We start from the raw sequence: 13918 nt of genomic DNA, 5'->3' as shown, positions 1-13918 counted from the left end.
ATTTTGTTTTATTGGAATTTATAAATAACACAACTTTAAGACCACTATGTTTTCAAATACTTGAGATTTTTTGTACTACCTATTTAGCGATCTATTTATGGTCTGTGGATATACGAACGACAAACATCGGTTTTTCAATCGAGAACCTCCCCTTTCGGCTGTAAATTATTCCGTGGATAATTTTTCAAAAAGATTTGACGCATCAAAATCAAAATTCGTACCTACTAGAAGTTTTTGATGTATTTGACTTTGTGTTCTAATAATAATAAAAGGTTATTGTTATTTATACATACGATGTATGTTTTATTCCATCAACATTAATAGTTTGTAAAAATGGCCCAAGTATGATAAATACTAATTCCGAAATTACGTCTATTTTATATTTTTGTTAAACCATTTTTAAGGACTGTTATCCTTAGTGCGAACACTGTGATAAGTGATAACTAAGAAACCATAGGCACCTCCATTCAAATTAAGCATATCAAAATTTTCAAAAGAGCTATCCAATAAATAATTATTAGTGAAAAAAGGATGGTTCTCATTTGAAAAACAGGAGGTTGTAGATGAAAAGTCCTGTTGAGTTCAAGAATTTGAAAAAATCGTCGTTGAGTACCTATACCAGGGTTGTTATGTTTAAAACCAAATGTTGTAAACATGTCTATAACACGAATTTAAAACAGTGAAAAATCCAAGTGAATCATTTTTTTTTTTTTTTGTTTAATTATTAATAATAATAGATATCCTTCAGGAAAAAAGTAAAATTATTAAATAATTATATCTATTACCATCCTTAGTTTTAATTTTTTTGTTTTTTTTTATTTTATTGAATAAATTACCAAATTTAAAATGTTTTTACTTAATAATTAATATATACGTAACATAATGTCCACGTAAAACTTCCATTCATAAAATAAGTAATAAATAAACAGTGAACCATATACTAGTAGGTACACGGCATATTGGCATAATATAAGTAACTTACATATTAAACTAAAATTAAGTTATTATAAATATACTGTTTAAAGCTCCAACAATTTATTTTGTCTTAAACGGAAAAAAAACAGTTTAAAACCAAAAATACAGTTTTTTTTCAAATTAAAAAAATACACCAACTCTTACCCAGTCTTGGGTAGTATTTTGAAAAGATCATTCCAAATACAGTACTCGGAATATTTTTAAAATACTTTTTCCAAACAGTATTCTGAATAAATATTTAGAATATTTTTTTCAAGTATTTTATTCGTATAAAAAAGATATCTATTATTTACAATAATAATTGTTTTCTTGTTTTTCTGGACATTTTTACAATATTATACACATTTAAAAATTTTAAATCAAGTACCAACAACTTAAATTATATTGAATTTAGAATTATTAAAATGTATATGTTGGCAAAAGTGTCACTGGTTTAATATTTAAAACAAAAATTAAATGTATTTGGAATACTTTTTAAGTATTTAAAATACTCTATTCGGAATAATATTTTTCATAAGTATTCGAGTATTAATTCCAAATACTTTTTAAAAGTATTTTACCCAAGTCTGCAGTCTGACCTATACGCATTTAAAAATTCAAAAAAAAATTAGGTTTTGAATGAAATCAATATTAAAGGGGAAAAATGGGGGCAAGCACGCCAGGCGAATCGCCCTGTAGGTTATATATATTAAAAAGAAACAACTGTCGCCAATAATTGATTTCGTTTATACCTACGCACATTTCAAGAATATATTAAAAACATCGTTACTCAAGTTAATCGTTAATCATTTGTAACCGCACGGAATTCAAAAATATAATAATATTGCACGCCTAAGTAATATTATTTTTTATGTTGTTGTCTTCCACGTTTATTTTATGTTTTTATAGCCAAAGATTTTTGTGTTTTTAGTAAACATACCATATTTCGTGTTCGTAACTTCCCGTGACGAATTCCCGTGGATTTATACCCCCATCTTAATCTGCATTAAAAAATGTCCACACAGTCATATAAAATACTTAAGTACAGGTCTAAAATTATATTCGCAATCTTAATAACTATTTTATTTTTCGTAACCAATAGTAAACAAAAATATATTTCTATATTTTATTCCCTACCAGCTGGTCCTGTGCACTCCATCGCCCGTTAAATGTACCAGCTCTATATGACTCAAACTTTGTTCAATTCGTTGTTTAACATTCGGTGTATGGTGTTCAAAATTTATCTTAACTTTTCTGTTGCCTGGAATAAAAATTCTGATTCGCAGCAGTATAATATTATCAGGTAGGCAATCTACCTGCGGTAGATCGTGGACCCAGTGCTGTTTGTACGTAAGTGTATGATTTAACTCTAAAGTATCAAAATTGTACAAAGTTTGTCATTTTTACTTAATTCCACCTTCGGAGGATTGATATGATCAATTAATACAAAAGCCTAACGCAACCGTCTAAGTATTTCAAAACATAAAAATCGAATTTAGGGTGAGTAGTTTATGAGTTATAACTTATAAGTATTTAAAGTTTAGATGATCGGAGTAGTGGACAAAAATTTCGCAGGGTTACCCCATACCACTCCACTCCACTCATCAAAACATTAAATAATTATAACTCATAAATTACTCGCCCTAGTCGATTTCTTGTAGACATGAGGACAAATTCAAATCTGTTTTTAGAATTCTTATTGCTTCGTTAGATCAATTGGTATGTTTGGCAAAGACTTAGTCTAAAATCCTATGTCGCGTGTGTGTTAGACGAAAACAGAAAATCACGGTATCGAATCCCCTTAAGTTCGAACAATTAAAATCAAAAACAATTAATAACTATTAATAATTGATGTAGGAATTCTAAAGAATTTGTATTGTAAAAATATTTATAAATGTTTAGAATTTTTATTTTTTTTGTTGATCTAAAGTGTTTTTGCTTTTAGATAGGTCGTAGTAGCGATTTATACCCTGGGTAGCTCCTTCCCTATTTAAAGTGAAATGAAAATTATTGCTTTAATCCGACCTGCAAAAAGTTTCCATCTATTATATAACAAAAATTTCTATCGTAAATCTCGAAATTCCCGTTTGAGTACCTACTGGGAGTGATCAATTCCCCTTTTTAAATTAGCCTATGACACTCACAAATAATGTGGCTTTCTATTGGTGAAAGAATTTTCGAAATCGGTTCAGTAATTCCAGAGATTACCCTCAACAACGTCAACTAACAACTCCTCTTTATATAATAAGTACTAGCTGATCCTGTGCACTCCGTCGCCCGTTAAATGTACCAACTCTATATGACTCAAACTTTGTTCAATTCGTTGTTTAACATTCGGTGTATGGTGTTCAAAATTTATCTTAACTTTTCTGTTGCCTGAAATAAAAATTCTGATTCGCAGCAGTATAATATTATCAGGTAGGCAATCTACCTGCGGTAGATCTTGAACCCAGTGCTGTTTGTACGTAAGTGTATGATTTAACTCTAAAGTATCAAAGTTATACCAAGTTTATTTTGATATAATACGGTTGATTAATATAAGCATTTAATATATAATCCTAACCTAACCTATCCGTACTAAAATCCGACGAATAAAAAAACCCAAATTTAACCCTTTTTGAATAAGCCTATCTTCTTCCCAGAGATCTGCACACAAACATTCATTTATATATAATATGGCTGATCCTGCGCACTTCGTGGCCCATAAAAAATGACAAAAAATTGTGATTGTTCAACTCTTTTTTGGTGTAACTCACTGCAGTAAGTGCAGTCTTGTTAAGAATATTTTTCAAATGTATTCATAACACGTATTTAAATACTTCGTGTAATTTGTATTTAAAAAACGTATTCAAATACTTTCTTTTAAATGTATTTAAATATAAATACAAATACCTTTTAAAAGTATTCAAAATACTTACATAAATACTTTTTTTTTTAAGTTCAATTAATGAATAATTAATAATCAATAACTAAATCAATTGGGGACTAAGGCGTCGGCTGCGACGCAGCCGACCCGAGTTCGATACCTTGGCCGCGGGCGGCATTTTTCTTCAGGCAAGTCACGGTGTCCGGAGAACAAGTGCCGCCATCCCCCCCCCCGGGGCACGGTAGAAACCTACGGGTGCCCCATTAGAAATTCTGCCAAAACACAACACACACGTGTACCAACCTACCCAATTTAAAAAACCTACAGTGCCCTCCCCCTCACCCAATGGCCTATGTTGCCGCGGGTTACCCAATAAAAAAAAAAAAAAAATTAAATCAATTCAATAACAAGCCGACCAACCAATACTACCCACGCCATGAAGTACTATTATTGAATAGTTTCTTTAATCAAGCCAACCAAACCCTCTTATGTATCCCTCCATCTATTGTGCTTATTGTAAAAATATTTCATACAAATTGTACAAATTAAAATAAACATGATAAAAATAAAGTTCAATAACATTTTTACCAAAACTTGTATTTAAATTATAAACTACTACCACAGTACCGCCCATTAAATAAGAAGAAAGATATCTAAAGGATCAAGATAAATACCAATCCAACCAGTGGTGGTCAGTGTCTTGTACTCTTGTATGCTATGGTATAATATGGGAGTGAGGAGCCGACGGGGGTTTCAGTGTTTGGTCATTCTGTTATCTGCTTGTATTTTGGCGAAACCTTAAATTATTTAAATTAATTAAACCTTAATTTATTTATAAATTATCAGAAGTTGGAAAAATTTTAAAATAATATTGTAGAAACAAAATTTTAAATAGTATACATTCCAAAACATTAGTAATTGGAATTTGGATTAGACCACGAGAATTAAAAAAAAGTATTTAGTATTCTAGAATAAAAATATACATAAAAAGTATTTTTTAAGTATTTAAAATACATTGGTCAAAAAGTATTTAAATACAAGTATTCGAATACTTAACAAGACTGAGTAAGTGCAACTCAGCCACCCTGGTAGGCAATGTGCGAAAATTCGATTTGACGCGCATGCTTGTACCCGATCTGCCCGACTAACCAATAGCAACCAATAATAAATAAATACTATTTCTATAAATTGTTTCTCCCATAACCAATAGCAACCATTTTATATGCAAATATTTCCATCGTAAATCTCAAAATCCCTGTTTGAGCACTTCTATTAATTATTGGTCGTGGCGTGATGTTATATAGCCTATAGCCTCTTCCTCGATGAATGGACTAACTATCCGACAAAAAGATAAACCAGTATAGTTCCTGGGATTAGCGCGTTCAAACGCACAAACTCTACAGCGGAATTTATTGGAGAATCTCTTATTTTACCTTTCGTCGCGAAAAAATGTACCCTATATCCTCTCGTGAAATGTCTAATCTATCTCTGTACCAAATTCCATCGCAATCGCGGACGAACGGTTTAGGAATGCATAAAAGACACGCGGGCAAACATTTTTTTCCATATTATAATACAATGAAGATTATTCACATGACTATGGTTTGTGATTATTACCCCATCGTTAATTATTTATAGGTTCCTTTCGTTTTATTCAAAGTTCTACAATCAATTGATACGAAATCCTTACCTAACCTATAGGCTATAACCGTACTAAAACCGGAATAATAAAAAAACCAAACGTTCGTTTCTATACAGATAGGTGGAGGAGAAAAATAAAACAAAGCGGGTAAGTGGATGTCGCTCTACTGTACAGTAGGTTACAAGTGGGTCAATGTATAATGGTTTGTATTAAACCTGAATTCAATGATATAATAATATCATTGTATAAGAAAAACGATTCTGAGCGGAGACGGTCTATAAGTCTGGATATTTTATACTGTTGTTATTTATTACAGACAATAAGTTGAATTAATATTATAATAATCGTTTATTCGTTTCTATGGTGATAAACAATGCGTTAGAAATTAAAATCCCATTTTTATCGGTTTTTCGTAATTTGTCGGTGGTTTTTCCCGTAGCATTAAATAACTATTGAGAAAATCGAAAAATGACTCTTTTGAAATACCATCTTGATCCAATTTGCTAAACTATAAGATACTATATTTTGAAATCGAAGTACTCCTTCTGGTAGAAATTTTGTATACAGAATGAAAAAAAAATGAACACCATTGTAAAACCACTAGCTTCCTCGCAGAATCTAAAAATAAAAATAAGAAAAAAAAACAATGTAAAAACGGTGCTAAGAACCGGTCCACCGTGGTCCGAACTCGAGACATTCTGTACTAAAATACACACGTTTATCGCATCAATTATAATTAAACCAATAGCGACAATTTATAAACAAAAATGACCATCATAAATCTCAAATCCCCCTGTTTGAGAACCTCCCCGTGTTAGGTAAGGTTAGGTTGGGGAATCTCTTATTCACTTTTTTTCCCCTTCAAAACGTAGCCCATATTCTCGTCAAAAGTCTTATCTATCTCTGTACCAAATTTCATTGCGATCGCGGACGAACGGTTTAGGAGCATTCCTGTAAAGGACACAAACGTTCGTTTTCATGACATAATATAATATAGATTAATAAATTGTTTGTGATTATCACCTACGTGTTAACATGATTAACTATTTAGGTTTCTTTCGTTTTGTTATTTTTTTTTTTTGTAGAGGATTCGATGAACGAGATACGACATCAGGCCATGATAGAGCTGCAAAAGCTCGTGTTGGCCGCCGAAAACAAAATGATCGAACTGGTGGCCGCGGAGAGGACGAAAATTAGCGGTAACTGCAGGAGCTCAGCGGCCGCGGCCAGTCTGCAGATATCGCCGTCGCTGATTTCGCAGTACAACGTAAGTCGCGTGCGATTTGTCGGATCGAAATGTCGGGTCTGTTCGGATGAGACGACAATATTACGTTACGCGCTTGTCACAATAATACATATTATCACGTCGATTACCCGTCTTAGCTGCCCAACTTTTTAAATACTTTTCCCAAAAGTATTCCGAATATTTATAGAATACTTTTCAAAGGTATTTTTGTCGCTGTACAAAATTACTGTTTACTTCAAAATAATGTTATATACCTCGTTTTTCTGGACATTTTTAAAATATTATACTCATATTTGTATATCAATTCGAGTGATGAACAACTTAAATTATATTGTATTATTTAGAATCATTAAACAATATAATATGATATTATGTTGGCGCTAAATTCAAATTTTCCCGAAGAAAAGTTGGTATCACTGGCTTAATATTTAAAAAATGAAAAGTATACGAAATTCTTTATTGGGAATACTAATTTTACGAAGTATTCGAATACATATTCCGAATACATTTTCTCATAAGTATTCGAGTAAGTATTTATTCCAAATAATTTTTTTTTAATGTTTTACCTGAGTCTGCAGCTATCAAGTACTGATTTTTTGTATAAATATTAATATTAATGATTAGAAACATCGCGAGTTTCTCGTCCAAATAGTACATTAAATCATGAAAACTAAAACTTCATAAAAGGGAACAAGAATTCAAACATATTTGAACACGCGCATTGAATGTTTACTATATGAAAAAAATTTTTAACAAACCCGAACCTAACTAAGCTAGGCTGAGCTTTAGCTATCAAAATGCCCATGAGTGTGTTTTTTTTAATGTAGGTATTCTTCATTTCTTATTTGTCTTAAATTATTTATATAATAATATGGCTGATATTAAGGGTTCTCAAAAAAAATATCTTGAATAATTTATACATTTTTTTTGGCGGAAAACGGTTATGGCGATATAACGGGTGAGGGTAGTTTTGAAGGAAACCGGACTGTCCCCTGCAAGGCTCCCTACTACAATCCACGACTGCTAGTGGGCCGCAAAAAGTAATTTTCCATGGCTGGTCCGAAATTTCAATCCATCCACGCTATATCGGGTATAATATGCTCGTCGAAATTTTGGACAAGCAGTTTATCAGTTATAAGTATATATAGTACCTATAGTGATGAGGGGGGAGGACCAACATTTTCAGGGTACCTTACCCGGTACCTACTCCACTCGTCTTAACTCAAAATACTATTCGTACATGCACCAAAGTGCGTTATCTTGAATAATGTATACATTTTTTTTGGCGGAAAACGGTTATGGCGATATAACGGGTGAGGGTAGTTTTGAAGGAAAACGGACTGTCCCCTGCAAGGCCCCCTACTACAATGCTAGTGGCCCGCAAAAAGTAATTTTCCAGGGCTGGTCCGAAATTTCAACCCGTCCACGCTATATCGGGTATAATATGCTCGTCGAAATTTCGGACAAGCAGTTTATCAGTTATAAGTATATATAGTACCTATAGCGATGAGGGGGGGGCAACATTTTCAGGGTACCTACTCCACTCGTCTTAACTTAAAATACTATTCGTCCATGCACCAAAGTGTTCCAGAAAAATATTCTGCTTTAGAATAGGGAACCAAAGATGAACGTTGTCATTGAAAAAATAGTAAAAAAAAGATTTACAAACGATAACGAAAAAAAAAAATAGTAGAAAATATATTTTCAAAAACTTCCGTATAGTTTTTTCTATTTCTAAATGATGAGCATCTTACGCGTTATTCGTTTAGATATTTCGATCTTGTTTTGGGTTTGTAATATTATGCTCGTCGAACCGCGTTATCTCGGCCAATATACAGGACATGTAACAACACAAATATTTGTCTGGAGCGATGAGCTCAATAAGTACGATTTGTAACAAATGAAAACATTCTCGAAAGAAAAAAAAAACGAGCAATTTACCTTACACCAGTTGTGTACATATAATTATAATAACAATAACAACAAAAGCGTTGGGTACGTATAACACCTTACACAAAGGTACCTACGTGCTCAAAATGTCACGCGTCGCACCTGTGTGCGCGTGTTTGACAATTGTTTGAAAAAAGAAAAAAAACAAACGAACAATACGAAACGTGTGCGGTATATAACACACATTAGGTTAGGTTATACGAAAAAGTACGTGAGCAAGTTTTCTTCGGATTTTTATTTGTTTTCCACACATCCCATATGTTAACCGCGGTTCTGGACGCGTTACCCTCCGTATACCGGACACTCTCGGTCGGTCACTAACACGGTGTCGTCCGCTATTCGGAGGTGTCCGCTAACGGAGGTTACGCCGTATAGCAGCGCAGCCAGTAGGTCCAATCACACATGCTGCTAATTTCGTTACCATTATTCTGTTACCGTCTTCTTTCGTCGAATTTTAACTATTATTATCGCATAGGTAGATACTATTTAACTATTACTATAGTAGTGACGTGCGATGTGCAACTATATAGGAATATTCCCCGAGGAACGTTCCCGCGGGAACAGGGAATATTCGCCAATCTCTCGAGAAGTTTATGCGATTTAAGCATAGAGGCGCGGTATAAATTATTTTAGGTGGGTACTGGGTAGGGTAACAAAGAAATTATTTTGAAATTTAAGACATGAAATTTAAGTGTACAATAATATTATTGTATCATTAACGACCTTGTTTCGAATTGAACATTGAAACATATTATGAATAAAATTTAAAAACTCACTGATATATTCCTCAGAGAAATTCCCGGGAATTTGCACATTGTCACTATCTGTGGCCCCCTCCCCTTTTGACATTATTTCGCCCAGTAAATGTATTATTTATATGTACCAAAAACTGTAAAGACTTGGGCCGACCGATACTTAAACCAACCCCCCCCCCCTCTATTTCATAATCCTGGCTGCGCCACCGATCACTATGGGAGATAGTAGCCAGTACTGACGTTGTGCGCATAGGCACAAATTGGGGGGGAGGTATAGCCCTTCCCTCTAGAATTTCTATAGCCCCCTCAAAAACTAATGATTTCACTACTATAATTTTAAAGCATCATAAGAGTATCAAGTATAGACCTGAGCTACACCCCCCCCCCCCCCAAATTTCGAACACTATTTACGCTTATGGTTGTGCGTCGTTTTTTTTTTTTTTTATCGCGGTCACCGCGGGGAAAGCTGTCGAGAAAGTGGTGTGTATAATATTAATATACCAGACTTCTCCTTCTTCAACCCCCTAATAAATTTCTATTGGATATATATACCGTTTCAAAATATTATTGTAATACTGTGCAGACCTTACACATGCCCCGTGCACCATATAAGCGTATATGTGTGTGTGTGTGTGTGTGTGTGTGAGTATTTATCCTACCGCGTTGTTACCATCTGGTCCGGAGTCGCACGCGCAGACTCTCCTCTCTCGGTGGTCTTTCAGCGCGTATACAGGGTGCTTTCCCGTTTTCTCTTCAATATATTATACCCCGTCACGTCGGAAAACGGAATAGCTCGGTGCGTCGCTCTGTACACACCCGTTCACGCGTACATGTCTATATCAGTTACGTACACTCGTAATATTATAATGTATATAGACATATAGTATATATAATATATATATATATATGTGTGACTGCCCGAGCAAACGAAAACCTCCGCGTACACTGCACACGTGGAACCCCCAAAATAAACTTTTTGTTATTATTAATATTATTTCGTTTTATTCTCGTGGTAGCTGGTAATAATAATAATGTTTAGTAAAATCAGCGATATCGGGTACGAAATAATATTCTCGTTTAGGTACGATGTATATATACAGGGTGATTTATTAATCACACTCGCCTTATATTTGTATGCTTAAATTGTGCATATATTAAAATTCTGGTTTTTGAAAATTTTAAACAGACGTCTTTCCAAAGACCATAATATTATTTTCGAATTCTTGAGATTTTTTGTACCACTTGAGGATGATCTTGTGACGGTACAAACCTCTGTTTTTCAAATAGGACCCCCTCCCCCTTCCCTTTTTTTAGTTTTATAATTATAAAGCAGATATTTATTTATTTTTTGAGAATTTTGAAGTACCCAATGTACTAAATCAAAATTCGAGCGAGTATAGTTTTTGAGTTATATGACTTTGTGTACTAAGTATAATATTATGTCTAATAGACATTGGTAATTTTCTATCGTTAAGTAGATAATTAGATTATGGAGGTATAGACGATTTGAAAAAGTTAGTAATTACTATATTTATTTATTTATTTATTTATTTTTTATAAACGGACATGAGTCCTTAACAAATATTTGTGTGTATACATGGTAATAATAATACATTATATAGTTACAAGTTATAAATATAGACAAGAATATTAAAAGAGTAAATAACAACAAAGAAAGAAGTAGGGCGAGACATGCTAAACAAAATCAAAGGTAATGGAATTACCCGCAGCCATTAGGGTATTAGAAGGACAGTTCATCATATAATTTGTTTTATATGGGACGGGATGGAATATATCTATCAATTTAAATTATTCGCGATTCAAGTATGATAAATACTATATATGGTCTAACATTACAAAATGTAGTTTTTATAAAACCGTTTTTAAGGATTATCATCCTTATGGAATAGACATTTCAATACCTATTAGAAACTGCTCATTAGAATTTTTGTTTGGATGCATAAAAATTTGTAAGAAAACCGTCTGCTAAAAAAATTGCAGTAAAGAATGGAAGGGTTCTCGTTTGAAAACGGGAGTGAGCATTCTTAAAAAATAACCCTTTTTATTAATATAACTTATAGGTGTACACGGCAAACGAGTTGCGTAATCAAACGATTCAAATAACAGCTGATTGAATATGATATTCTGTCGTATTATCACTTGAGTATAATTTTATAATCCGGTTATAAACCGGTGATTCTTAACAAGTGGTCCATCTACACCTCTGAGGGTCTGAGGTCCAAAGATTGGATGAGAATATATTTTTTTTTTAAATTAACACAAAAACAAATAAACCATTAGAAACCGAACAATATTTAGAAACTGAATGTTTATATAGTGAACTTTATTTAATGTATAAATTGTATTACTTTCGTGAATTCGAGCATAGGTAGTTCGTTCATATTTCGGTGTGAGAACACAGACCCGTATACTGCCACTCGAAGGAAAACAACGGGACAAATCGTGGTGAGACCGCAAACGTCAAACTGAAATTCGTATACATGTATCTTAAACTCGATTATTCACTACCTACCATATTGTATTGACTTAGTACATTTTAGAGATTAGTATTGAAATGATTAAAATCGAAAATGTACTGTTTATTTTCGTTGGGGGGGGGGGGGCGTCTGTTGTTATACTTTAAAAATCTGAATGTTCTTTAATTTAAACGTATGTGACAAAAACGTGTTACGCGTGCTTAATCACCCAATATAATATACTTTTCGATTATATTACGTTTATAAAAAATATCTCGTAATTAATCATGTGACGTAAGCACGACGCGTAGCAGGCATAGATATTATAAGAATGGATAGGACATGCCTGTACCAGTTCCATGTGGGGCCGTGTGCCTTTTTTGGGGAAGAGAGAACGTAAAGAGAGAAAGACGATATGGGGCTTTTTAAGGTTATGTGCAAAACTATTTTATTAAATAATAACGATAACATGATAGTCAGTTATATTTAGATATTTGTCAGTTTGTATTTTTTCTTTATTGTGCCACTTGTGCCTGGAAAATTACTCTGAACTATGTTAAATATTTAAAATATTTAAAATATTTATTTTTATTTATCAATTATCATATCAATATTTGCCCCATATAACATTAAAAATAATATCACTTAAGTTTCATGTGATAAGTTCTTACTTCTTATGTCCTATCCATTCTTATATTATCTATGGTAGCAGGTACTATGGTATAATATACGAAAGTAGTAATGCAATAAAATTTTTCGAAAATATAGTTCTTAACTACATACCGAGTGATTAGTATAATTATCATTGATTTATCACTCATTATTTCAAAAAGTATAAATGTTTTTAAAAAATAAATTTACTTTATGTATAGTCTTAAAAAACGACACTTTTTAAAAATATAAATATCCTTAACATTTTCGAAATTTATTACTTTTTTAAACGACAACATACAGTTTTAATTTCATATTTCAAAGCAGAATATTTTTCTTAGTATTTCGATGCATAAAAATCCAATTTAGTAGTTTATGAGTTACAACTTACAAGTATTCAAAGTTTAGATGAGCGGGGGGGACGCCGCAAAATGTTGGTCCACTCCTCCGCTCATTTAAACTTTAAATACTCATAACTCATAAGCTACTCATCGTAAATTTGTTTGTTATGTATCAAAATAGTGAGAAAAATATTCTGCTTTCGAAGATGTAATTAAAACTGTGTATTGTAATTCAAAAAAATTATAAACACAAAAAAATGTTAAGGATATAACTTTGACGACTTGAGACCACGTAAAAAATATATTTTCAAAAACATTGATACTTTTTGAACAACGAGTGTCCTCACCAGGAAATCAAAAAATCACCGGCAAATCGGAAATAAATCGGTATTCACACTTGAAAATTCAAAAATCAAAAATTTGAATACTTCAAAATGCACGAAAAAAATGGGCGGGAGTACTGAAAAAATTGACCTGCATACCGTTTCTCCAGTAGTTGTCGACGAATAATTATTTCACGATTAACTGGCCCACTGCAGGCCGCGGTTCTAATCTGCAGGTTGAAACACGCCTAGTCCGGTCGGTTTGACGAACGATCGCAGTAAAAACACTAAGGCCGAAAATCAACCTGAGCTGACTAGGCGGTTGAAGTAAGAAATATTCCACTATATGGTGTAATATTTCACAAAAACGTCAAACATCGACATTTTTGTAACACAAATAAAAACATAATTTATTTATTTTTTTAACACAACGTTTAGTGTTCTAAATATTCTAATGTTAGAATTCAGTAGGTATACAATATGCATGTATACTATTGTATACCCACTTGTATCATTTAAACATTAACATGTTTAAAAATTTTGAATACTATTTTAAATGTATAACACCAAAGGTTAGGTATACAGTTATAAAGGTGATTTATGACAGTTATATGTAAATATAAAACAAAATAAAACAAAATTTATTAAAATACTGAAATATTTCATTTTTTCTAAATTCCACGACATTTTCAAACACTAATCAAACTAGTGAG

At 32.6% G+C, this 13918-nt stretch overlaps 1 protein-coding gene across 2 annotated transcripts in view; it reads left to right on the top strand.

Moving 5' to 3' along the window:
- LOC132946396 (protein CBFA2T1) overlaps positions 1-13918 on the top strand; it is a 119497-nt gene that overhangs the window by 93015 nt on the left and 12564 nt on the right. For both annotated transcript variants that reach the window (XM_061016386.1, XM_061016385.1), the window contains one exon: positions 6548-6729. In XM_061016386.1, the coding sequence (XP_060872369.1) occupies positions 6548-6729 (182 nt within the window). The remainder of the gene's footprint in view (positions 1-6547; positions 6730-13918) is intronic.

Source organism: Metopolophium dirhodum, chromosome 6 (genome assembly GCF_019925205.1).
Source record: "Metopolophium dirhodum isolate CAU chromosome 6, ASM1992520v1, whole genome shotgun sequence".
Classification (NCBI taxonomy): domain Eukaryota; kingdom Metazoa; phylum Arthropoda; class Insecta; order Hemiptera; family Aphididae; genus Metopolophium; species Metopolophium dirhodum.
This window is presented reverse-complemented; position numbering and strand designations above follow the sequence as displayed.